Genomic DNA, 25,777 nt, shown 5'->3' on the forward strand with positions numbered 1-25,777 from the left:
TTTTCTCACCGTTCTTTCTTTGTTTTTACTAATAAATTCAATGGACTTTTCAATTAAGCCGCACCCAAAGGGCAATTAGTAACCCCAAACTAGAATAATGTGCAAACACCAGTCATTGCACTAAAGGGAGGCCAGGCTGCTAAATGATGTCCGGTATTTTACACTCAAAATAACGGACATAATTTTAAACAGAGCTGGAAAAAAATGTTGTGTGGACATAGCGATACATTGTAAGCAAACAAGGAACACAGGATTTTGGGCACTAGTTCTGGAAACTAATACGTTTTTCTCCCCTCTGTGGCAAAAACACGGTATTATAATTACTAAAGTACTGAATAAAGAGACTGTAAAGGTTTATAAATAGAGAGAGGTGAATTTGACATGATTAGGATTTGCTCTGAATTTCAGAAAAAACTATTGGATTAATTAAAATAAAAAAAATTGAGATTCTTTTTGGATTTGTTTCATCCCTGTTCCTGTACACTGTGGTCCAGAGGTAAATGGTTATGCTCTATGCATTACAGCTGTACCCAATGTTCTGTGCTCAGCCCAGCCACTCGGTGTACTGTACAGGAGCAGGGACATTTGCCTTTCACAAGACTTCCTGTTCCGATAAATGCTGTATATTGAGTATCAGTCAGAATCGGAATTTGAATCTAACAGGCAGATTCTCAGAATCAGATCCAAAATGAATATAGGGAGATTTATTCATCTCTATGTGCAAATATTACAGATGAGCACAGCTAGAGCAGCTTAGGGCCCTATTCCACCGGACGATTATCGTTCAGATTATCGTTAAATTGTTCGAATCTAAGCAATAATCGTTCAGTTGAAATACAGTTAACGATTAACAACCGAACGAGAAATCGTTGATCACATTATAAGACCTGGACCTATTTTTATCGTTGCTCGTTCGCAAAACGTCCGCAAATCGTTCACATTGAATAAGACGTCGTTCAGTCGTTCACAGTAGATACGAACGCAATAGCGAAGAAATAGCGAAGAAAAAAGGATCGCAAATATGATCATAAGTAACGATTATCGTTCCATGGAAATGAGTGAACGTTTTCAGGTCTTTCGCAATAACGGTTGTTTGTGATTGTTTATCGTTAACGATTATGTGAGCAATAATCGTCCGGTGGAATAGGGCCCTTAGGATCAATTGTTCGAATACTGGACGATCGGGCATGCTCGATTTTCGTTCATCTCTAATAAATATCATAGCACATACAAATTATAAGTCTTTATTGTCATGTTCTGGCCAGAATTTAACACCATCAGGTTTCTCTTTTTGTCTTTCTAGAACCTTCTCTTCTCCTACCAGCCTCCTCAGATATCCAGTCGTTTCTCAGTGTCTCAGACCGGTGACCTCACGATCGTGAATGTACAGAAGTCTGACGTTGGTTACTATATCTGTCAGACTCTTAACGTGGCGGGCAGCATTACAACAAAAGCCTATTTAGAGGTTACCGATGGTAAAGTACAAAGTTTTTAATTCCAAAGCTTTCAAGGACGGGGAGGATTCCCTTATCTATGTAGTCCTTCTCCTTACCGAGCGGCCTTGCCTAGCTTCTCCCTGTTTTACAGCTTTCTCGTGCTTTTAATTATAGTTGTTTGGATTGTATAATGGTCTTTCAGTGCCAGGAGCGGACTCTCTGGCTCCCTGATGTGCCTAGCCTCAGCGCAGCGTGTGTGACTTTTCTGTAGTTGTAATGCTAATATTTTAGCAATATCATATCTGGAATATATTAAGCTTGGTGATAAAAAAAAAGTTTATTGATCTTATAAGAAATATATTTGGAATTGATTGGCACATAACTGAAATACCAGGTCTAGGAACGGTTCATAAAAGTCGCGCTGCGGTTTTGGCACTGCTATATTAAAGATGGAATTAATATAGTAAAATAAAACACACCTACGGGCAGGTTTTACTAATCCATAGGGGCCAATATTACTAGTACAACCTGTGTTTCTTAAAGGGAATGTATCACCTATATATATTTTTACTGATCAGGGCCAAATACTGAAAAGTGTTCATTTATGCATTCCGTTTCTATTTTCTAATTGTAAATTATTTCATTTTATTTTTTTTGTACATTATTATGGAGGCAGCCATCTTGCCTTAGCTGTTTTTAACTTCATGGCTTGCTGATCACAATAATTTTAAGGGAGTGTTTTGGGCCTTATAAAGAGGTCATTTTGCAGGGAGGGGGAGGCTGAGCTCTGAACATCAGCTATTATCTATTTTGGCTACTAAAAATAGGTAAAACTGTATCATCTTCCATTGATGAACAAAAGAACTGTAAGGGTGCTAGCATATGGAAAGCATTGTAGGATATGCACTGTTACAGAAGTTACATAAATACTTGAGACAGGAAGGAGCTGGCAGCAGAATGCAAAGAAAATGTGGCTAAGCTTCCATCTAGTGCCATGAAATGAGGGATATCTGGAATGAAATGTGAGAGTTTTAACAGACAAAGGAGTTCCAATAAGCTGTTCCAATATATTAATTACAGTTCTGCTGTGAGGGATAAAAACAAAATTCATTCTTTTTACTATTCCTGTTTTACATTCTTTGAATTGTTTTTTTTCCCTTCATCAGTCATTTTTATTTTCTTTTTTCCATCTATCGCCACCCTCCCTCTCTTTCTTGCTTCCTCCTCTTATTTCTATTTCTTCCTGGGATTTTTTCCACATTTTTTTTAGTCTTCTGTTACTTTCTTTCCATACATCCTTCAAATTGCTTCCTTCTACATTGCTTTCCTGTTTTTACTACTTTTCTCCTCTGACCCTTTTCTCCTTTCTTTCCCGCCACAATTCTTTCCACCTTTATTCTATTTCCTTCCTATGTTTACATCTTTTATTTTGCCTTCCTTTTTTGCCTCCTTCCTTACCTCTCCCACCTTACTTTCTCCCCTCTCTTCTTTTTCCTCCCCATTCCCTTAACATACCTCATCCTACCTCCTTTTTCTTCCCTTCCTTCATTCATTTCTCCCTTCACTCTTTCTTTTCCTCCCTCCCCATTTACAAACCCATTACAGCTCTCATTTATTCCTTCTTTTCTTACTACTTTTCTTTCTTTCCTTATTTCTCCTAAATTTATCATGTTTTTGTCTTAATTTTTTTCTTTTCTCTCTACCACCTTTTCTGCTCTTTCTTCCTTCCATTCATCCATCCATCATTTGTCCCTCTTTCATGTCTTTCCTTTCTTCTGTCTTCTTTACATCCTTTATTTCCTTCCTTCCCTCCTTCCGTCCTCCATTCATATTTTATCCTTTCCCCTTCTTCCATTCCTTCCTTCCTTTCCTCCCTTCCTTTCTTCCTTCCGTCCATCCTCCATTCATATTTTATCCTTTCCCCTTCTTCCATTCCTTCCTTTCCTCCCTTCCTTCCTTCCCTCCCTTCCTTCCTTCCTTCCTTCCTTTTCTTCCTTACCTCTCCTTCCTTCCACCCACCCACCCTTCCTTCCTTACCTCTCCTTCCTTCCTTCCTTCGTTCCTTACCTCTCCTTCTTTCCTTCCTTCCTTCCTTCCTTCCTTCCTTCCCTTCCTTCCTTCCTTACCTCTCCTTCCTTCCTTCCTTCCTTCCTTCCCTCCCTCTCCTTCCTTCCCTTCCTTCCTTACCTCTCCTTCCTTCCTTCCTTTCTTCCTTACCTCTCCTTCCTTCCTTCCACCCACCCACCCTTCCTTCCTTACCTCTCCTTCCTCCCTTTCTTCCTTCCTTCCTTCCTTCCCTCCCTTCCTTCCTTTCTTCCCTCTCCTTCCTTCCTTCCCTTCCTTCCTTCCTTTCCTTCCTTCCTTCCTTCCTTCCTTCCTTACCTCTACTTCCTTCCTTCCTTCCGTCCGTCCTTCCTTCCTTTCTTTCTTTCTTCCTTCCTTCCCCCCTTCCCTCCCTTCCTTCCCTCCCTCCGTTCCTTCCTTCCTTCCTTACCTCTCCTTCCTTCCTTCCCTTCCTTCATTCCTTCCTTCCTTCCCTTCCTCCCTTCCTTCCCTTTCTCCCTTCCTTCCCTTTCTCCCTTCCTTCCTTACCTCTCCTTCCTTCCACCCACCCACCCTTCCTTCCTTACCTCTCCTTCCTTCCTTACCTCTCCTTCCTTCCTTACCTCTCCTTCCTTCCTTCCTTCCTTCCTTCCTTCCTTCCCTTCCTTCCTTACCTCTCCTTCCTTCCTTCCTTCCCTCCCTCTCCTTCCTTCCCTTCCTTCCTTCCCTCTCCTTCCTTTCTTCCTTTCTTCCTTACCTCTCCTTCCTTCCTTCCACCCACCCTTCCTTCCTTCCTTACCTCTCCTTCCTCCCTTCCTTCCTTCCCTCTCCTTCCATCCTTCCTTCCTTCCTTCCTTCCCTCCCTTCCTTCCTTCCCTCTTCTTCCTTCCCTTCCTTCCTTCCCTTCCTTCCTTCCTTACCTCTCCTTCCTTCCTTCCGTCCTTCCTTCCTTCCACCCTTCCTTCCTTCCTTCCTTCCCCCTTTCCCTCCCTTCCTTCCCTCCCTCCGTTCCTTCCTTCCTTACCTCTCCTTCCTTCCCTTCCTTCATTCCTTCCTTCCCTTCCTCCCTTCCTTCCCTTTCTCCCTTCCTTCCTTCCTTCCTTCCTTCCTTCCTTCCTTCCTTCCTTCCTTCCTTACCTCTCCTTCCTTCCTTCCTTCCTTCCTTCCTTCCTTCCACTCTTCCTTCCCCCCCTCCTTTCCTCCCTCCCTTCCTTCCTGTATTCACCCCTTCTTCTCTCCTTCCCTTTCTTTTTTCTTTCTCACAGTCATTATTTCCCAAGTACCTTCCTCATCTTCCTTTTTTCTATTTTTTCCCCCTCTCTCACAATTTATCACTTAGAATCTCAAAGAAACTGGTCATCTCCCTCTGTCACTTTAGGTCACAGATACCAGTATGAACGTCACCTTATCCAAGAAAACTCATGTATCCTGTTTCATTATAAAATCTCTTCCCTTCACCGACGTCATCCCTAATGATGACCATAAACAACTCTACACTTTACCTCAAACACATCACTTACGGAAATTGAGAAGATAGCCCAGGACTGCTTTAACATTACAAACACAGATGCCAAATGCAAAACCGAGATCTCTCCTAAAGTTGGTAGATGAGAAGCGTGCTGATGTTCATTTCTAGCATGTCATCCAAACATCTGCTTTTGCATTAGGCTAAAATGGAGAAAAGCTGGGAAATGGATCGTTGTGCAATGAACTAATGTTTTTCTTTCACCCCACTGTGTCATTTGTTGTGGATAAGACTGGTGAAACTCTATATTTTGCCACTCAGCACTTCATGCTATTAAGTCATTGGAAGTGAAATGAAAATTCCTGTTCCATTTCTGAAGTCTCCTCTTTTTTCATAGGATGCTTGGAAAATGCCAGCAAGTTGTGCACATCTTCTCCTTCAGACGGGAGATAGTGTTTCAGTATTCTGTGTCTTGCTTATCGTGAAATTCCCCCTGAATAATGCATGATTCCTAGTTTAATTACTTGCTTAATTATCTTTAGCTTGTTTCAAAGCCTACAGCAACTACTGCTGCTTGATTGATTAGAAAATTGCTCCCAGTTGCAGACATGTATTTCCTGTTGTTTTCTTTGGCAGTGGTCGCCGACCGCCCCCCACCAGTTATCCGCCAAGGTCCTCAGAATCAAACAGTAGCTGTTGATGGCACTTTACTCCTGAGTTGCGTAGCTACGGGGATCCCAGTTCCCACCATCCATTGGAGGAAAGATGGCACCCTGGTCAACACCCAGGAATCTCGCATCAAGCAGCTGGATACAGGAGCACTGCAGATCAGATACGCTAAGGTGTGGAGAGAACAACAGAAAAAAGGCTCACATTTTCAGAATTTGTACTTAAAGAGCATCAAATAAGATACATTTTAAGGTCATGTTCACACAATGATTTTCAACGGCCGTTATTGCATACTCAAAATAACGGTAATTGTTTTGAGTATTTAAATAACACATTGTTCAAAGCGAATGTACCACTAGATACATTGCTTGGTGTTTTTTACATGAACAGTACAGTGACAGCACAGGGATGCCAGTGCAGCGGTCCTTTTTGTTAATTTATGTTCGACACCAGTCGCATGGGGTTAAGCACAAGGGCTCACCGGCCCCCAGTGAGACAAAACCTGCTCCCATCTGTGACGCGACTCCATTATAATTAATGGAGCCACATCACACGGGGGGGGGGGGGGGGGGGCAACATCACACTGGGGGCCGGCGGGCCTGTCTCCAGTCCTTCATGTCAGGCCGGTGCTCAGTAATAGACTGGCACCATGTGCCATAACCCGGACGGCAGTTCAATAAAAGGACCAGGCCACAGGCTTCCTCGCATCTGCGCAAATCTGATTTCAAATTTAGGCTCAACTTGGTGGCTTTTTTTAAAGTTCCATTTAATGTTGTATAAATAACGGTAAAATGACGGCCACTGTCTGCAGATGAAAATCAGTTCTGTTAATGCGAATGGGAGTGTTTCAGAAGCAAATCCATGGAATTACTGCAAGTTCTATTCAGATGAATGGGAAAGATGTAGAACGCTCTGCCTTTTATGAATCCGCCCTGTGGCTATGTGCACACTGCCCAAAAAATACTGTCTAGTTTTGCCCATAGCAACCAAACACAGCATGGTTGCTATGGGCAAACCCAGACAGTTTTGGTTTCAAATTGATACATCTGGGCCACAGCTTTTAGGCCTTTTAGGATGTAAATCAGTCCAACAGATGAGCCTTGGAAATTATGTGTGAATGTAGCCTTATAGGGAAAACGTAAAAGTCGTGGTTCAGCCAAGTGAGAATGATGTGTGCTGTCATGATGTGTGCTAACCCTATCAGCGTATGGGTATCCATGGTTACGACCACAACAGGTTAGTTCCAGGTACAAGCCCCTTTCTGATTCAGTAGAGCTCATAAATGGAATGGCGGTCTTCTTTATGCATATCCAAACTTCTGTTGGTAGAAGGGACTGCACGCCGAAAGAGTCAACACACATGATGACAGGTACGCTTTATGGTATATACAGCAGTGTGCTACGTCAAGGGAGTTGTTTCCTTGCATCTGGGGTCCACTCCTTTTATTAGCCAGGGTTATCTGGTGTGGAATCCCAGCAGTTAGACCCCCACCAATTACCTAGGTATCCCCTATCCTATGGATAACTTTAAATTTGGGAACTACACAATGAGTTGTTCACCTTTTTTTTTTTCTTTTAAATTAGCTGGTGCCAGAAAGTGCCAGAGATTTGTCATTTACTGCTATTAAAAAATATTGTCTTCCAGTACTTATTAGCTGTTGTATGTCCTGCAGGAAGCGCTCTCTGCTGACACCTCTGTCTGGACAGAAACTGTCCAGTGCAGTAACAAATACCCATAGAAAACCTTTCCTACTGTCCAGACTGTAAATAATACCACTTCCTGCATGACATACAGCAGCTGATAAGTTTTGGAAGACTTGAGTTTTTTTCACTCACCCACTCGCTGCTTGGAATAGCGGAGGCAGCGAGCAGGGAATGAGCTGACAGTGCTCGTTTACTCCTCTCAGTCGTCCCCTGGAATAGGGGCTTAAGGATACCTCAATAATGTGGTGGTGAATGGCATCATAGGGGGGTATGTGTAGTGTGGAACAATTGGGACTCTATGTTGTTTATTATGTACATTAGATTTTAATGAGAATTTCCTTTATTTATTTATTTATTCCATAATTTTTATGTTAATCATTTGACATTAGAAAATAACACATTTTTCCTATATCATGTGAAGAGAATGTGCACAGCAGATGTCCGCGGCACTAATGCCTGTAAGTGGCTGCCATCCTCCGCCGCCCGGCGCTGCCTATGTCCTCTGACATAAATTTACTTTCAGCAAATATTTGCGTGTATAATTGTGTAATTACACAGATAAAGGTTATTATTAATTCTCCTTTACAAATAAAGTCGTGTATTTTGCCACTTCTTTGAAGTCATGAAACAAATTGGCCGCCTGGAACAGCTAATAGCTCTCCATCCAAAGCCAAACGCATCCTCAGTAATTGCTTTTCCATCTCAATGCATTTCTGATCGGCCCAAATACTAATTTCAGGCTTTCTTTTCAGCTAAGTGACACGGGCCGATATACCTGCACGGCGTCCACGCCGAGCGGAGAAGCCAGCTGGAGCGCTTACATCGAGGTTCAAGGTAACTCCATCTAAATTGTCGCTTATGTGTTCACATCCTTTAGTCGATTACAGTGGTATATAGCGTATACAGGAGGGCATATTTTTTCAGATTTCTTCATAATCACAATGTGAGGATGTAGCTGAGCTGAACTTGCTATTTTGCACTTGCAGTGGTATTATAGTGTGCTTCTATAAGGCTACACGTAAACCAGACACATAATCTAATCTAGTTATAACTAAGGAGCTGTAATTCATAAACATACCACCGTGTGGAGCTACAGAGCACATGCATAGTTAGCACTCCATTCAATCTTTATGGGGGTTCCAAAAATTACCAAGCACTGAGTTTGGCAATGTTGGGATACCTAATAAAGGATTATTCATTTGGAAGAGATTTGTCCTCCGTTCCTGGGATTGGTGAGGGTCTCAGTAGTCAGATAATGTTTGATGATTAGAATATCCAATCGACCAATTACTCATGTAACATATATGGAGGCCTCCTGACTTCCTCTATGCCTTAGAACTGCTGAGAAAACTGCCCAGCTTGTTGGATTTAAGGCTATGTGCACACTGCGTATCAGACCAGCCATTTCGTGGCCCCGGCCGGGTCACGGAACGGCCGGTCTTAGCCCGGATCATCCCGGCCGGTACTTAAGTTCCGGCCTCAGAGCTCCAATGCGGGCGCATCAGCGCGCGCCCGCAACAGAGCTTCCCATGGCACACAGTGAAGCAAGCGACCGGAGCCGCTTGCTTCACTGTGTAAACTGACAGGGCTTTCTGCTGCCAGAATTCACTGAATTCCGGACGCAGAAAACTGACATCTCAGTTTTTTCCGGCGCCGCATGGGATCCCGGCCGGAGCGTGTATGATGTGTATTGAAAATAAGGCTATGTTCCACCCTCAAAACTTCGGCCGTAGTTCTGCGCTGAGAACTATGGCCGTAGTTTTACTTAGTGTGAACATAGACTAAAAGTGTAAATACTATTGCTCAAATAAACTGGTTTCAGAAAGTTATATAGATTTGTAATTTACTTCTATTTAAAAATCTTTCAGTTCTTGTCAGCTGCAGCATGTTCTGCAGGAAGTGATGTATTCTCTCCAGTCTGACACAGTGCTCTCTGCTGCCACCTCTGTCCATGTCAGGAACTGTCCAGAGCAGTAGCAATTTCCCATAAAAAAACCTCTCCTGCTCTGGACAGTTCCTGACATAGACAAAGGTGGCAGAAGAGAGCACTGTGTCAGAATGAAAAGAAAACACCATTTCCTGCAGGACATATAGCGGCTGATAAGTATGGGATGACTTGAGATTTTTAAATAGAAGTAAATCACAAATGTATATGACTTTGTGACATCAGTTGATTTGAAGGAAAGAGATTTTCGCTGGATAACCCCTTTAATACTGTGCTACAAAGCATAGTGCAGTGGCTTAGCCAAAGTGGTCACAGATGTAACAGTGGAGCTTAAAGAGGCCCAAAGGCAACAAATAACATGATTGGTGGTGAGGGGCCCTATTAAACATTATGGGGGGAGATTTATCAAACATGGTGTAAAGTGAAACTGGCTCAGTTGCCCCTAGCAACCAATCAGATTCCATCTTTCATTTTCCAAAGAGTCTGTGAGGAATGAAAGGTGAAAGCTGATTGGTTGCTAGGGGCAACTGAGCCAGTTTCACTTTACACCATGTCTGATAAATCTCCCCAATGTATATAGGTCCAGGAACTTCAAGTAGCACCTTTTGCATAGTGACTTGTTGGTTCTTTCATGGCATCCAACTTTATTTCCAATGAACATGAATCCCATTCCTGGAGAAATTACCAGTCTGCATCTGTCAGCAATTGTTATACAGTATTTATGGGGGTATAGATAGAAGTTAAATAACAAGTAAATTATTGGCATCTTGTACTATGGAGACGACCATTGCCCTCTTCTGCCAGCTGCCATCTCCAGATCAGAATGGTATAACAGATGTATCACATAGGACTCTACCCCTTTAAACTCAGCAACCTGCACTATACTGTACAATGCCCCTGTATTTAGCAGCATTATTTGCTACACACTCTGATCATGTATCTTCCATTAGAATTCGGTGTTCCGGTACAACCTCCACGAGCCACTGATCCCAATCTTATTCCGAGCGCTCCATCAAAGCCTGAAGTCACCGATGTCAGCAAGAATACTGTGACCTTATCCTGGCAGCCAAACTTGAATTCTGGTGCAACGCCAACATCGTACATCATAGAGGCCTTCAGGTACTGGGCGGGATGGGAGATACTCTATACCATGTATTACAGTGCGTCTGCCAGTATCATCACTTCTATGTGGTTTTTATTCTTCTTGTAGCCATGCATCTGGAAGTAGCTGGCAAACAGTGGCGGAAAATGTCAGGACCGAATCTTACGCTGTCAAGGCCCTGAAACCCAACGCTATCTACCTCTTCCTAGTGAGGGCAGCTAATGCATATGGACTCAGCGACCCCAGTCAGATATCCGACCCTGTAAAGACACAAGGTAGGAAACATCCTCTATTACATCAGTTTATCATCTCTAACAAGAGAAAAGGGTCTCCCATAGACTGAGGACCAATCCAGTATTTGTAGCTGCAGCTCCATCCAATGATATATAGTATACAGCTCCCATAGACCTCACAGCTGGCTGTATGGATCCATATGTAGAGAGCACCACCTTGTGGTCACTGCCTGCAGCCACGATTATATCATTTATCAATTCAGAAAACCAAAGCTCTCCTATACAGATATAACAGAGATATACAAGGAATCTGCACTAAAGTCTGACCCTAAAAAGCCATATTGATTGGGGATGACGGGTTTTTTTTTTTGGACTATATTCTTTCTGTTCTTTCTCTCTCCGTCTATTATCTATCTATCTATCTATCTATCTATCTATCTATCTATCTATCTATCTATCTATCTACTGTATCTTCTATCTATCTCCTATCTATCTATCTATCTATTATCTATCTATCTATCTATCTATCTATCTATCTATCTATCTACTGTATCTTCTATCTATCTCCTATCTATCTATCTATCTATCTATCTATCTATCTATCTCCTATCTATCTATCATCTATCTATCTATCTATCTATCTATCTATCTATCTATCTATCTATCTATCTATCTATCTATCTATCTACTGTATCTTCTATCTATCTATCTATCTATCTATCTATCTATCTATCTATCTATCTATCTATTATCTCTCTCTCTCTATCTTTTATCTGTCTATCTATCTATCTATCTATCTATCTATCTATCTATCTATCTATCTATCTATCTATCTATCTATCTATCCGTCCCACCCCCTCACCCCCATGTGAGATAAGGACATTGAGTAGATTTGTGCATGTAACTCTATATCTAGCAGGCTTGTTTGAACTGCAGAATTTCTCTGATATCGTCCTCGCACCAGAATAAACATTTCCAATTATCAGTTTGTCTGGATCTGTCCGCAGGGAAGGGTCAGAACACAGTGGACTTCTGTAGGAATTATTCTGCAGCTTTACTGAGTTCCCCTGTAAGTGACCTATTGGGGGGTGACTCAGGGGGATATAGGATTCCGGTCACCCACACCACTTCTCTAAATGGGTCAAACAAAGTACAGCTGTGGATTATGTCACCGCCGCACTCATTTATATTAACTGTTGACCGCTGGAAAATGTAAATGGATTCCTTCTTAATAAAAGAGTTCTCCACCTCTAGATGACTTCATTCAGATGGCTTGTTGATGACCCCCACAGCTATGTAGTAAGGCTTTCACACTGTCACCATGTTCTGCCCATGATTTATACCATAAAAGCCCCCTTACCCCCGCCCCTGTGTGCGTGGGTATATATATATATATATATATATATATATATATATTTTTTTTTTTTTTGTTATTCAACAGCGATTTATTCCTTAATGTTTGGAATCTAGATAGTTCTACAGGTTCTAGGTCAGGGATGTCAAACTCTGGCCCTCCAGTTGTTGCAAAACTACTATTCCCATCATGCCCAATTATGTTCTAGGTAATGTTCTAGGTGTAACATTTTAAAGCATGGTTCTCAGAAAGTTGTGCTTAGAAGGTTGTTTTCCACCTCTAGATGACTTCATTCAGATGGCTTGTTGATGACCCCCACAGCTATGTAGTAAGGGTTTCATTCCGTCATCGCGTTCTGCCTACGGTTTATACCATAAAAGCCCCCTTACCCTCGCACTTGTGTGTGTGTGGGGATAGATGATAGATAGATAGATAGAAAGATAGATAGATAGATAGATAGATAGATAGATAGATAGATAGGAGATATATAGATTAGAGATATATAGATTAGAGATGGTTCTAGGTCAGGGATGTCAAACTCTGGCCCTCCAGTTGTTGCAAAACTACTATTCCCATCATGCCCAATTGTGTTCTAGGTAATTTTCTGGGTTTAACATTATAAAGCATGGTTCTCCACATACTGTTCAAATATTTTATTTATCAGCTTTTCCATATTTCTAGGTGTACTAGCAGCCACAATGTCCTATACTGTCTAGATGTAGTTCTTAGAAGGTTGTGCTTGTTCTTGATGTGAATGTTCTAGGTATCCCTACTTATTCTTAAGGCAAATCTATTGAATCCCTATCAGGGTAGTTTAGTGATAGGAGGTGTTGCTTGCTCTGAAGGATTTGCAGCTTCTTGAGATGGGTTCATTGACTATGGATCAGATCTAGTCCTTATTTATGTCACACCTTCATCCTTACAGATGTCCCCCCTACAAGTCAAGGTGTGGATCACAAGCAAGTCCAGAGAGAACTCGGGGATGTGGTTCTTCACCTTCATAACCCGACCATCCTGTCGTCCTCCTCAATCGAAGTGCATTGGACAGTAAGTAAATAAATGAGTCAACGACCATTGCGGATGCAGATGTCCTCCGAGGGCTGTAAGAGGCTGTAAGTCCTAATCACTGGTACTAGATAAGGTTTAATATATTACAAGATCTTCATTCTTCCTATTAGCATTTAGATTGTTCCTGCCTGGAATCTCTGTATCTGGATATATACATGGGGGGAGATTTATCAGACATGGTGTAAAGTAAAACTGGCTCAGTTGCTCCTAGCAACCAATCAGATTCCACTTTTCATTCCTCACAGACTCTTTGGAAAATGAATGGTGGAATCTGATTGGTTGCTAGGGGTAACAGCCAGTTTCACTTTACACCATGTTTGATAAATCTCCCCCATAGAATTAGCAGTGGGGTTAATATAAGATGTGTTTCTTACCTCTCCCGCAGGTGGACCAACAGTCTCAGTACATCCAAGGCTATAAGATCCTGTACAGGCCGAGTCCGGAGAATCGGGGGGAGTCTGCATGGTCCATATTTGAAGTCCGAACTCCAGCAAAAAACAGCGCAGTGATCCCTGAGCTTAAGAAAGGGGTGAACTATGAGATCAAAGCCCGGCCGTTCTTCAATGAGTTCCAAGGAGCTGACAGTGAAGTACGGTTTGCCAAGACCCTGGAAGAAGGTAAGCGCCCCTCCCCCTGCTCCTACTACATGGTATGAGGTTAGGCTGATTACTGTTTGTTGCTTTTTCTTATACATTTTAAGAGGTTATCATTTTGCTGATTGGAGATTATGTGTTCTAAGCAGAAATCAGATCAGATACTTTACTAGGATTATATATGTGTATACTATATTCTATGTGGAAGGATTAGGCTGATTGGGGAAAGCAGATTTAAATGAGTGGTTATATCGGTGATCACAGTATAAAATATTCTCAGCCGTGTGTTAGTGTATGCTAGCACTGCTATATTGCTCTTAGGAGAATCCATACTTGATGCTAATTACAAGCTGATTACACAGTGTCCTGCTGGGGGCGCCAGTGATCAGCTGTGATCTGTGGAGGCGTTAAAGGGAAGGTAACAACAAGTTCACACATAAGAACATTTTGGTATAAAGTAATAGGGATGAATGAGCAGATAGGAAAAAAACAACATCCGCACAGCAAGCAGCAAAGGTTACGCTATGAGAGGAAAGCCTTTACCTTGAATGGACAAGGGAGATCACCTGGAGAGTCACAGCTCACAGGTTTTCTCAGACTCACTATCTCTCTTCTCTCTCGCTCTAACATGTTAAGCACAGCCCCCCCTCCCCATCCCCCTTCTGTGTTCTGTCCTGGTCATCCTGTTGGTAGACATAGATTTCCCCTTTAAAACAGGCAGATGCCGAAAAGCGAGACACCTAATGACCAAGAAAAAAGAAAGAAAGGAGAAAAGTGAGACACCTAGTGGCCAAGACTTGAAAGTTGTTGTTGTTGTTTTTTTTTTTCTCTCTCTAGAGTAAGCAGTAATTTTTAGTAAATGAAATAATTTACAGAAATGTTAGGAATTATAGTTACTTTCACATAAAGATAAATTTTTGGAAATGCCACTTAGATTAGTAAATCAGTATTTTTTTCCCTCTCAAAAAATAATGCCCCCATATCCACAGGTTGTATGTGGTATTGCAGCTAAGCAAAGGCTAGGTACTGTATCTGTACAGTTCCTTTAAGGGTACAAACACACACGTTGGACACAGTGTGCTGCCCTGCCACAGCACACTAATTGGCTGAGCGGGACGTCCACTCGGGAACCCCCGAAGCAAGGCAGATCGCGGAGCAGGTAATGTATATGCTCCAGCCGGCGGGGGGTTAATGGGGCGATCTCGCAACATACTAGCAGCAGGATGTCAATCCCTCTGCGAGTATGTCTGCCCATGGACATTACAGGGCAGGGATCCGCAGCGGATCTCGCAGCAAATTTTCAGCGAGAAGTCCGCTGTGGATACGTCGTGTGTGTTTGTACCCTAAATAAGAAATCCCACCAACTTTGAGATGAGTTTGATGGCCATAGGAAATTACTGCTCACTGGTTGTTACTGGGGTCGTATCCTGTGCATAGAATCCCAATACAGTTTATGGGATTGTTTCATTCTTGCAACAATCTTATTGTTAATAATGTTAATGTGACACAGGGAATTTTTACACTGATTAGTGATCCATGGACAACAATCAGATACTGTAGAATGAGTCTAAACATTCACTGTTTAAATAAAGTATACAGCCCCTTTAAGCAAGACCCCTGTAAAGTTCATCATGCTGAATGTTGGCACATTATACAAAGAGCTGCTGATCCCATAATTCCAGCTCCTGGAAGTGCTCAGAAAGGGATGATCATGCGGGTGGTGAGCAATATCAATGAAATACACAGCACGCAGCCTCTCCCTGACCTGATATAGCTGATAACAGAGAACAGTAGCTTATATTCACATGGTAAGGAAAAAAGTACAAGGCCATGGAGGAGGTTATCTTTCTATCTATCTATCTATCTATCTATCTATCTATCTATCTATCTATCTATCTATCTATTCATTTCTCCATCCATGTATCTTTATCTATCTTATATCTATAAATAAATGATCTACACAAACTAGGTTTGCTCTTCCAAACTCTTTATCTATCTGCAAATAACCCTATTTTCTCTTATTTCCTCTACCTTCAGCACCCAGTGCCCCTCCGCAGAGCGTCACTATTACCAAGAATGATGGCAACGGGACAGCAATCATAGTCACGTGGCAGCCACCCCCAGAGGAGAACCAAAATGGTTTGGTCCAAGAATACAAGGTATTGGATTGGAGCTGGATAATCTCTATGGCTACCATACCTCTTAATTAACCTGTTAGCCAGAACCAGGCACCTCATCCTTCTCTGCGGCAGACATATCTCCTTGGCGTCAGCCGAGTCTTGTATTTGCTCAGAAAGTCGAGGAGAACAAAATAAAATGACATTTTGGAGCCATAAATATCTTTTTTGTTAGCAAGCACCTCGCCTGACATTTCATTTTTAATTTAGCTAAAGCCTTTGTTTTCCTGACACAATAAATGAGGCTTCAACTGCAATTTTTCATGGTCCTATTTTAAGTGTCCTTCCTTTCTGTGTTCTGTATATTTACATTGCCAAGTATAGTCGGGATTGCGCTATAGTACAACCAATTATTGCACTACTTTATAGAATTTGAGAAAACTTGATAACATTTATTACAAATGAATAAAAAAGTTGTGGAAAAATCCCACTATATTCACCTACCTAATTGGAACCAAACATAGCAATGGGAAGTACATGTGTATTTGTCTCCATCTAGTGGTGAAAGGGGAAACTTCACTACAATAAATAGACCAGAAATTTGATCCAGAAAATTCCTGCAAAAAAATGAAACAGAAAATTAAGATGTGCTTACTGTGACAGTGTAATTATTGCCTCAACTCATAAAGCATTAGGGTACCAAATGTCTGGGCAGTCTGTGAAAATAAAACGCTATTTAGTTACTTTTATTTAGCTTTTAATTATCTCACTATGTAGACTGGAAAGTAATTTGTGGGCTTATTTGTTGTTTATTTATTTATGTTGGTTTATTTATAAAAGGTTGTTTTATGTTTTGATTATTTATTTATTTATTTGTGCATAATTGGTTTATAAAATGTTCCTAGTAAATAGATTAAGAGAATAAATACAACACAGCAATGCCACTCCAACTCCACCAACAGGTCATATTTTTAGAATTTTCTTAGTATTTCATAGGTTATATGATGATACTCATCATATCAGTGCATCAGGTATTATCATAGGTGTTGTTTGTATGGGATATCCTCATAACATGATCTGTTGGTGGCCACGAGGACTGGAATTAAGAAGCACTGATAGATAGATAGATAGATAGATAGATAGATAGATAGATAGATAGATAGATAGATAGATAGATAGATAATATAGATAATTGATTTATTGATGATTAATTACAGATATGCAGTGTCTCGGGTTACTGGTACTGATGTTGGACCTGCTGGTGTTTTGGGGGCTACTTGTCACTGCGGCCAGGAGTGGTAACACCCAGACCTTGGTTTAGACTAAGGTGAGGTGCTGGGTGTAGGTGCAGGTGTGGGGATAGAGATGACAGAGTCCCACTTTAAACAACTTGTAGACTTTCCGTGAAAAAGGTTTCTTAGTGCAAACAGTTACAAACAGTGCTCAGGTACTTAGTGAAAAAATAGTCAATACAACACTTCAACAGGTAGTTAGGTGAATTGATAGAAGAAACAGTAAGAGGTGTCAGGGACCAGATAGGAGGGCCCTTGCCTAGTGTACTATGTACGCTGCCTGAATGTGGTGAAGTGTTGAGAAGTGTTTGAAGAATTCCTTGTACTCACATATAGATGAGTCTCTGGGTGGAACTGGCTTGTAAGAACCTTCCTATGAAGCTGAGCATCTTGTCTTGGCACTGTGCTCTACTGCAGGTCCAGTCTTGAGCTTGTCCGACCCTTTTCTAAGGAGTTTTACTAGTGCGTAGGCAAGGGTGAAGACTCCCTCGTCTCTGGTTTCCCTAGGGGTCTTGTCTAGCAATCTATGAAGGTTGGGAAGCTAGTGTCAGGAACAACTATATACACGTTCTGCTTGGCCTGTAGCCTGGCACTAACTGCTAACTAAAGTAGTTACTAGAGAGGATGAGGTGTGTGTGTGTGTGTGTGTGTGTGTGTGTAGTTAGACCTAAGTGTTAGCTGTAGCTGTGCTGTGTGAGAGTGACATCTAGTGGCTGGAGTAAGGAACAGCGGCCTCCTGTCCTAACTTGTGACACTGACTAGAAGGAGAAACTTTTACCAAGGTGTAAGAAGAGAAAATATCTGGTGGGACACGATAGATAGATAGATAGATAGATAGATAGATAGATAGATAGATAGATAGAGAGATAGATAGAGAGAGAGAGAGAGATAGATAGATAGATAGATAGATAGATAGATAGATAGATAGATAGATAGATAGGAACCATAGTCTATGGGTCTGCTGTGCCTTAGGCCAGTAACTCCTCTGTGGGCTGAACCCTGCCCCCTTGTATAGTGGTTACACAGCTGAGCTCCGCTAACATCCTGAACATGCCCACTGTATCCACAAGCAGAGCAGACACCGTCAGTGATGGCAGCCGCAGCCTGACCTGTCACCCTCAGCAGACGTATTGGTGCTGTCATTTTGTTATTAGTTCCGTAACATCACTCTATAGGCAATGCAGATCTGTTTTGTGCACATAGAGCTCCACATCCTTACACACAGTTAGTGATAAGTCTGACTCATTCACCTTTGTTAGCGCTATGCCCTCACATATGTCAGAATATATACCTGTGACCATGTTTTGCTTTACTTTATGATGTTATATATGTTTTATCTGTAGGATAGAAGATTCTCTATTCTGCCCCACACATATATCGTATACTGTTGTAGAGTAGGCCATATATAGTTATTAGCAGATGTCATCTGTTCAAACCTATAACCCTACTATATATTGGAATACTTGTTTTTGTACAATGTAGTGGCAATAATAAATGTGAATGAGGCCTCAATGAATATGGATTATCCAGCTAGTATTACAACCAGTTGGAACTGTACACATCTCTATGTAGTGATCTCCAGTGTATCTAGAAGGCCTATTCTTCTGATTGATTGTGCATTTTGTCTTTCTTTGTTTTCTAGGTTTGGTGTCTTGGCAATGAAAGTCGATATCATATTAACAAGACTGTGGATGGCTCCACACTCTCTGTAGTCATCCCCTACCTGGTGCCTGGCATCAAGTACAGTGTGGAGGTGGCAGCGAGTACCGGGGCAGGACCGGGGGTGAAAAGTGAGCCACAGTTCATCCAGCTAGGTGAGTTATAGAACAGCGTCCGATGTAACATCATCCCCACAGTACAGTGTAAGGTGCATGTCTGCATTGTATTTGTAGGGGTTCACCTCTGCCTGCAGCATGAGAGATAGATAGATAGATAGATAGATAGATAGATAGATAGATAGATAGATAGATAGATAGATAGATAGATACCCAGGCTTGTGCTGTATTTTTATCATTGAGGAGGTTTACACCACACTAAACATTTTTGAAAAGATGGGCACTGTATGGTATGAGGGGGCCGTGGCCGTGGCAGCCCAATAGGTTAAATGTTCAGAGCTGACAATTCCTGACAATTCTCTTTATTGAATAGGACAGAGGTATTGTTCACACTAGGACCAGAGGAGTAATATTTCCTCTTGAGGAGAGTTTTATTAAAGACATGGGGAGGCCATTCATGTCTCACTTATAATTCAGGGAAGAAGGATATGTAAAGCAGCTTTCTGGCACCACCTTTTAAAGTTTTCCATTCAAGTTAGCATTTTACTTTTTCTAAGAAACCCTAGAAGATGATTGAGAAATCTTTCAAATCAACTGGTGTCAGAAAGTGCCAGACGTTTGTAATATACTTATATTAAGAGATCTCCAGCCTTCCAGTACATATCATCTGCTGTATGTCCTGCAGGAAGTGGTTTATTCTTTCCAGTCTGCCACAGTGCTCTCTGCTGCCACCTCTGTCCATGTCAGGAACTGCCCAGAGCTGAAGCAAATCTCCATAGAAAACCTCTCCTGCTTTCTAGACTGGAAAGAAAAGTCCACGTCCTGCAGGACATACAGCAGATTATAAGTACTGGAAGATTTAGGATTTTTTTTAAGTAATTTTTTTTTCCTGGAGTACCTCTTTAATAAACATCATTAGTATTATGCATCGCTAACCATGTGAACTATAACATTATTATGTTTTTCATACCAGTAAACTAAGGAGATCCAGCTTGAGTGAGAGAGGCAGAATTTTAATTATAGATACACAAGTCTCTTTATAAATCGCCCCCGCCCCCCCCCCCCCCCCAATCTTTTCTGTACTTTCATCTATATTGCTTAATAGTACCAACAAATAGATTGAAAAGAAATTAAAAACTCATAAACAGAAAAATACATTTTTTAAAGGGGATGAGAATAGGGAGCCACAAAAACAAATGAAAAGAAAATGGAAAATGTTACACCCTGCATTTTCATTTTTCACCACCAGATGTCAGTAGAACACTGATGTATTGCACTCACTTTAGCAGTATTGTAAATTATTAAGATCAAGGCTATGGATTCACGTGTTGTTAACATTATACTAAATATAAATTAAAATTCTTTATATTCTATATTTAATCATTAATTCATGAATTAATTCATGTGCCACTGCTGTTGCTTATTCTATACAATATATTTAATTAGAAAGCAGATATGAGTGTGTTATATATAAAACATTGCAAACTTTTTTTTTTTTGGCATCTATTTTATCAATTGCAATCAATTGGCTGTCCACATCAGCCAAATACTACTGTACTTCTCTATTTTCTATGTCCCATTGGTATATGAACCATCTATGATAGCTTCCAGTGTAATAAAGTCCACCCCAGTCATGTGCTTCCACCAGAGCTTTTAAAGGAATTTTGCCAAAACCCTTTCATTGTTCTTAGTAAAATTTCAACAACTTACCGTATATAAAGCCACGGGATTATGATGTAAATACTGTTGTCTTAAAATTAGTACTCTGTTCTGCTATTCTGTATCTCATCCCAGTTTAAGCTGCGGTACAGTATAAGATATAGAGTGGCGGTGTAAATTCATTAGTCATGGTACATTTCATATGGGTAAGCCCAGCTGGCATAATACTAGCAGCCCTCATAAAACCCGATCCACCCCCCACACTACCTCTCACAAATAGCCGTGAAATCAGTAAACCTGGAGATACAGCCGGGGAGGGTGGAGGCGTTATTGCAGAATGCTGAGCTGCTTACACAGGTGTAAGCGTGATCCCATCCAGAGAAGATATTTTATGTTGCAAAAAAGCGAAATGCAGGAAAAGGTACAAAATGTCTGCAGTTATCTGGAGACTATACGACAGAGTCCCTCCAAGCATCCTAAGTGCCAAGATCCCTCCCACCATTCTATGTGCCAAAGTCCCTCCAACCATCGTATGTTTTCTCTTACCATCCTTTGTGCTATGATCGCTCCATCCTATGTGCCAAGATCCCTCCAACCGTCCTATGCACCAGGGTCTCTCCAACCATCCTATGCACTGGGTCCCTCCATCCATCCTATGCATCAGGGTCCCTCCAACCATCCTATGTGCCAAGATCCCTCCAACCGTCCTATGCATCAGGGCCCCTTCAACCATCCTATGCACTGGGTCCCTCCATCCATCCTATGTGCCAAGATCCCTCCAACCATCCTATGCATCAGGGTCCCTCCAACCATCCTATGCACTGGGTCCCTCCAACCATCCTATCCATCAGGGTCCCTCCAACCATCCTATGCATCAGGGTCCTTCCAACCATCCTATGCATCAGGGTCCCTCCAACCATCCTATGCATCAGGGTCCTTCCAACCATCCTATGCATCAGGGTCCCTCCATCCATTCTATGCATCAGGGTCCTTCCAACCATCCTATGCATCAGGGTCCCTCCAACCATCCTATGCATCAGGGTCCTTCCAACCATCCTATGCATCAGGGTCCCTCCAACCATCCTATGCATCAGGGTCCTTCCAACCATCCTATGCATCAGGGTCCCTCCATCCATTCTATGCATCAGGGTCCTTCCAACCATCCTATGCATCAGGGTCCCTCCAACCATCCTATGCATCAGGGTCCTTCCAACCATCCTATGCATCAGGGTCCCTCCATCCATCCTATGCATCAGGGCTATTTGTGGGCCTGTGCTATTTATAACACTACTAAATAGCAGATAACTAACTGATTGCAAAGGGGTCCAACCTCTGGGAGCAACCACACTCTTGGGAACGGGGCCCCCCTGCTTTCACTAGAATGGATTAGGGGGTAATGCAGGTGCACCACCACTCCATTCATTCCCTATGGGGGCAGCAGAAATAGCTGAGTATAGTGTTTGGATGTGCCCCATTAAGAACTTTAAGAATTCCAAAACTCTCTCAGCTAAGTGGCTGGCAGTGACAACACTGATACCATCGGAAGTTTTTGGTTTTGGTATTTGAGGCAATAGATGAAGCAAAGCATTGATAGAAGAGACGTATGAGCTGACAAGTGATTTGTGATATACTCTTCACTACCGATGTATACCCAGTATACACGTTCCCACACTTACTGCTGTTGCTTACCTTTATTACAGGGTCTCACCATTCTTGCCAAGTGTTAAGTGCTGGCGGGATGCAGTAATATGCTCCGTCAGATTTACAAGCACTTATTGTTATTGTTGCAAGATACACAGAACAGGGGTTATTGTGTCCCATCGGTCAGTCACAAGGTATTAGGGCGGATTGGGACCGTGATTCATTGCTCATTTAATTTATTTACTCACTTTTAAAGCCGTGAAGGAATTCATCTTGTATCATTAACAGCACTGAAGTCTGATGGTCTTAAAAGGGCACTAAAAGGCGAAACTGTATCGGAGGTGGGGGGTGGAATATATATTTGTCACTCTACAAGAGGTTCTGCAAACTGGCCTTAGGGGGGAATACAATGTATTACTGTTTCTGTGCGGTTCTGCCACACTGGTAGCTGATAGAAATCCAGGAAGTTAAAAAAAATGGCCTCTGTGCAAATCCACATTGTCTCCTGCTCCCTCTGCTCTCCCACCTTAGGAGACAAGTCTTCCATGCCTCTGTCTCACATTGTGTGTGTTTGCTGAGATCAGGCTGATGATGCAGACAGGAGGAAGGGTGTGATGTCGCAGGAGGCGGGGCTGGATCCCACAATCCCCTGAGTGATCCACCATCTCTGACTGGCCAGAAGCAGGTGTTGCATTGATTTCTTTGATTGTGCAGAAGTGTGCAGTGATATTAGGGCTGTGTTCACACATGTTGGAGTGTCATTGCAGTACTGCAGCGTATTCACAAAAATGATGCAGTAACACAAGTAAATGATGCTAAATGGCAGAGAGGAACAGAGCCTTATTGTGAGGCTCAACTTGAAAGATAACAGATGCTTGATCATAATATGTGCGTGGAAATGAAAAGAAAAAAAAATCAAATACGTTCTTTACTTTATTCCAATATCAGCGTTACAGGTAGAGAATACAGCATGCTGTGTGGCGTTACAGGTAGAGAATACAGCATGCTGTGTGGTGTTACAGGTAGAGAATGCAGTGTGCTGTGTGGTGTTACAGGTAGAGAATACAGTGTGCTGTGTGGTGTTACAGTCAGAGAATACAGTGTGCTGTGTGGTGTTACAGGTAGAGAATACAGCATGCTGTGTGTCGTTACAGGTAGAGAATACAGTGTGCTGTGTGGTGTTACAGTCAGAGAATACAGTGTGCTGTGTGGTGTTACAGGTAGAGAATACAGTGTGCTGTGTGGTGTTACAGGTAGAGAATGCAGTGTGCTGTGTGGTGTTACAGGTAGAGAATACAGTGTGCTGTGTGGTGTTACAGTCAGAGAATACAGTGTGCCGTGTGGTGTTACAGGTAGAGAATACAGTGTGCTGTGTGGTGTTACAGGTAGAGAATGCAGTGTGCTGTGTGGTGTTACAGGTAGAGAATACAGTGTGCTGTGTGGTGTTACAGTCAGAGAATACAGTGTGCCGTGTGGTGTTACAGGTAGAGAATACAGTGTGCTGTTTGGTGTTACAGGTAGAGAATACAGTGTGCTGTGTGGTGTTACAGGTAGAGAATACAGTGTGCTGTGTGGTGTTACAGGTACAGAATACAGAGTGCTGCGTGGTGTTACAGGAAGAGAACACAGTGTGCTGTGTGGTGATACAGGTAGAGAATACAGTGTGCTGTGTAGAATTACAGGTAGAGAATACAGCGGGCTGCGTGGTGTTACAGGTAGAGAATATAGCGTGCTGTGTGGTGTTACAGGTAGAGAATACAGTGCTGTGTGATGTTACAGGTAGAGAATACAGTGCTGTGTGATGTTACAGGTAGAGAATACAGTGCTGTGTGGTGTTACAGGTAGAGAATACAGCGTGCTGTGTGGTGTTACAGGTAGAGAATACAGCGTGCTGTGTGGTGTTACAGGTAGAGAATACAGTGTGCTGTGTGGTGTTACAGATAGAGAATACAGCGTGCTGTGTGGTGTTACAGGTAGAGAATATAGCGTGCTGTGTGGTGTTACAGGTAGAGAATACAGCGTGCTGTGTGGTGTTACAGGTAGAGAATACAGTGTGCTGTGTGGGTGGGTGGGACCACAATGAAATCATAAATTACTGCAAATAATTCAGTAACACAATGAAACTGCAATGTGTGAACACAGCCTAGATGTTCTGCAACAGCTTTGGGCGGGGAATAGGCAGGGTGGAGGACTGTGATGAACAGCTGAGGGAAAGCATTGCATTCTGGAACCTGTAGTACTGTGTACAACTGATAAACCAGGAAGTGCAGAAACACTTTCAAAACTGGGATAGGTAAGTAATGCTTTATACTTCTGCAGAAGTTTCATTTTTTATAACCTCTACCTGGAGTTCCCCTTTAACACAAATCTAATCTGAATGAAATCTAGTGGCTTAGGTGATAGAGCTTAAAGGAGACGTCCAGCCGTATGAAGGATCCCACAGGAAGCAGGGGCAGGGGAGAGGATAACAAGCAGTGCTGCATGACTGGCTCTGGGACCCCACCGGAAGGCATTTTCCCCCGAGTTGAGAGGATTTCAGGAAAATGCTCCTCCCAGCTGTTGGACAGCCCCCACGGCCAATGAGTGACTGGAGCAGCGTCCCACCCCAGTCACTGATTGGCTGAGTGGCCAATCAGGTTGTGATGTCATCTCTGGTGAATATCCCAGAGCCTAGCGGAGGTTTCGGAGCAGCGATCCATCTCTGCAGAGGCACAGGGAGAGGTGAGTGGATAAGGTTTCTGCATTTGGGAAAGAACATCCTGTGGCCAAGCTTCTCCTTAAAAGCAAATGTTCCACCTTAATGAGAATAATAAGTTGCACATTCCACCATATAAACACCGCTACGCTAAATCAGCCATTTCCTGTGATATTCACCGGTATTCACAAATTCAAATGAAGTCCATTGTGCACTGGAGGCGGGCCCAACACCCCAGTGCAAATATATCTCCTCCCCCCAGGTGAGGCGCACTGTCTCTTCTTACTAAGACCCGCCTTCACCTTCCTGCCCAATCCGGTCTGGCTCTGCGGCCTATTCTCGAGCACCAAACTGCTCTTCACTGACATCCACAGTCCGTCTCCATTGGTGCATAGAGCGTAGTATAAACCTGCACAGCAGGGCTCATGCCCCTCTCTGAGGACTGCACTCGAGAACAGGCTGCAGAGCTATCTAAGATTTCTGTTGTGAAAAGCTGCCTCCCTGATAGAAACAGAACAGCCCAAAGCTACTATGCACATCAGACAGGGAAACATTGGGGTATGGTAATGGGACAATTATAATTAATGAGAGGGCAAATTTATACATAGAACCCAAGACTAAAGGTGGTCATAGACCTTCAATAAGTATTGGCTGATTGATCATTTCTATCCTCCCCATAAACAAGTTCCTGTGTTCTTTATGGGTAGCTATGTTCAGCTCTGGTGATGGCTTATCTATCTGAGAACAAAGGGGTCTGAGAGAAAAATTCCATCACATATTACCCCTGTCTCCACCAACATCATCTGTCAGTGAAGTCTCTGGAGACTCCCATACACTTTATACAGATGGCCAAACTCTCCTTGGTTGGTCATCCACATGAGGTTCAGTAGACAGGCTGACATCTGTTTGTCTTGTGTTTTGAATGGTCAGAGGAAGATAAGACATTGCCAGACATCCATTGTAACTGCCTGATTCTTCTACAATCAG

The 25,777-nt window shown here is 42.4% G+C and overlaps 1 protein-coding gene across 4 annotated transcripts in view; it reads left to right on the forward strand.

Annotated features, from left to right (window-relative positions):
• ROBO1 (roundabout guidance receptor 1) overlaps positions 1 to 25,777 on the forward strand; it is a 314,224-nt gene that overhangs the window by 239,270 nt on the left and 49,177 nt on the right. For all 4 annotated transcript variants that reach the window (XM_069945645.1, XM_069945646.1, XM_069945648.1 and 1 more), the window contains 9 exons: positions 1,304 to 1,475; positions 5,581 to 5,786; positions 8,069 to 8,150; positions 10,212 to 10,380; positions 10,472 to 10,638; positions 12,876 to 12,997; positions 13,404 to 13,635; positions 15,649 to 15,770; positions 18,663 to 18,834. In XM_069945645.1, the coding sequence (XP_069801746.1) occupies positions 1,304 to 1,475; positions 5,581 to 5,786; positions 8,069 to 8,150; positions 10,212 to 10,380; positions 10,472 to 10,638; positions 12,876 to 12,997; positions 13,404 to 13,635; positions 15,649 to 15,770; positions 18,663 to 18,834 (1,444 nt within the window). The remainder of the gene's footprint in view (positions 1 to 1,303; positions 1,476 to 5,580; positions 5,787 to 8,068; positions 8,151 to 10,211; positions 10,381 to 10,471; positions 10,639 to 12,875; positions 12,998 to 13,403; positions 13,636 to 15,648; positions 15,771 to 18,662; positions 18,835 to 25,777) is intronic.

The sequence above is a fragment of the Dendropsophus ebraccatus genome, chromosome 11, assembly GCF_027789765.1.
Source record: "Dendropsophus ebraccatus isolate aDenEbr1 chromosome 11, aDenEbr1.pat, whole genome shotgun sequence".
NCBI lineage: Eukaryota > Metazoa > Chordata > Amphibia > Anura > Hylidae > Dendropsophus > Dendropsophus ebraccatus.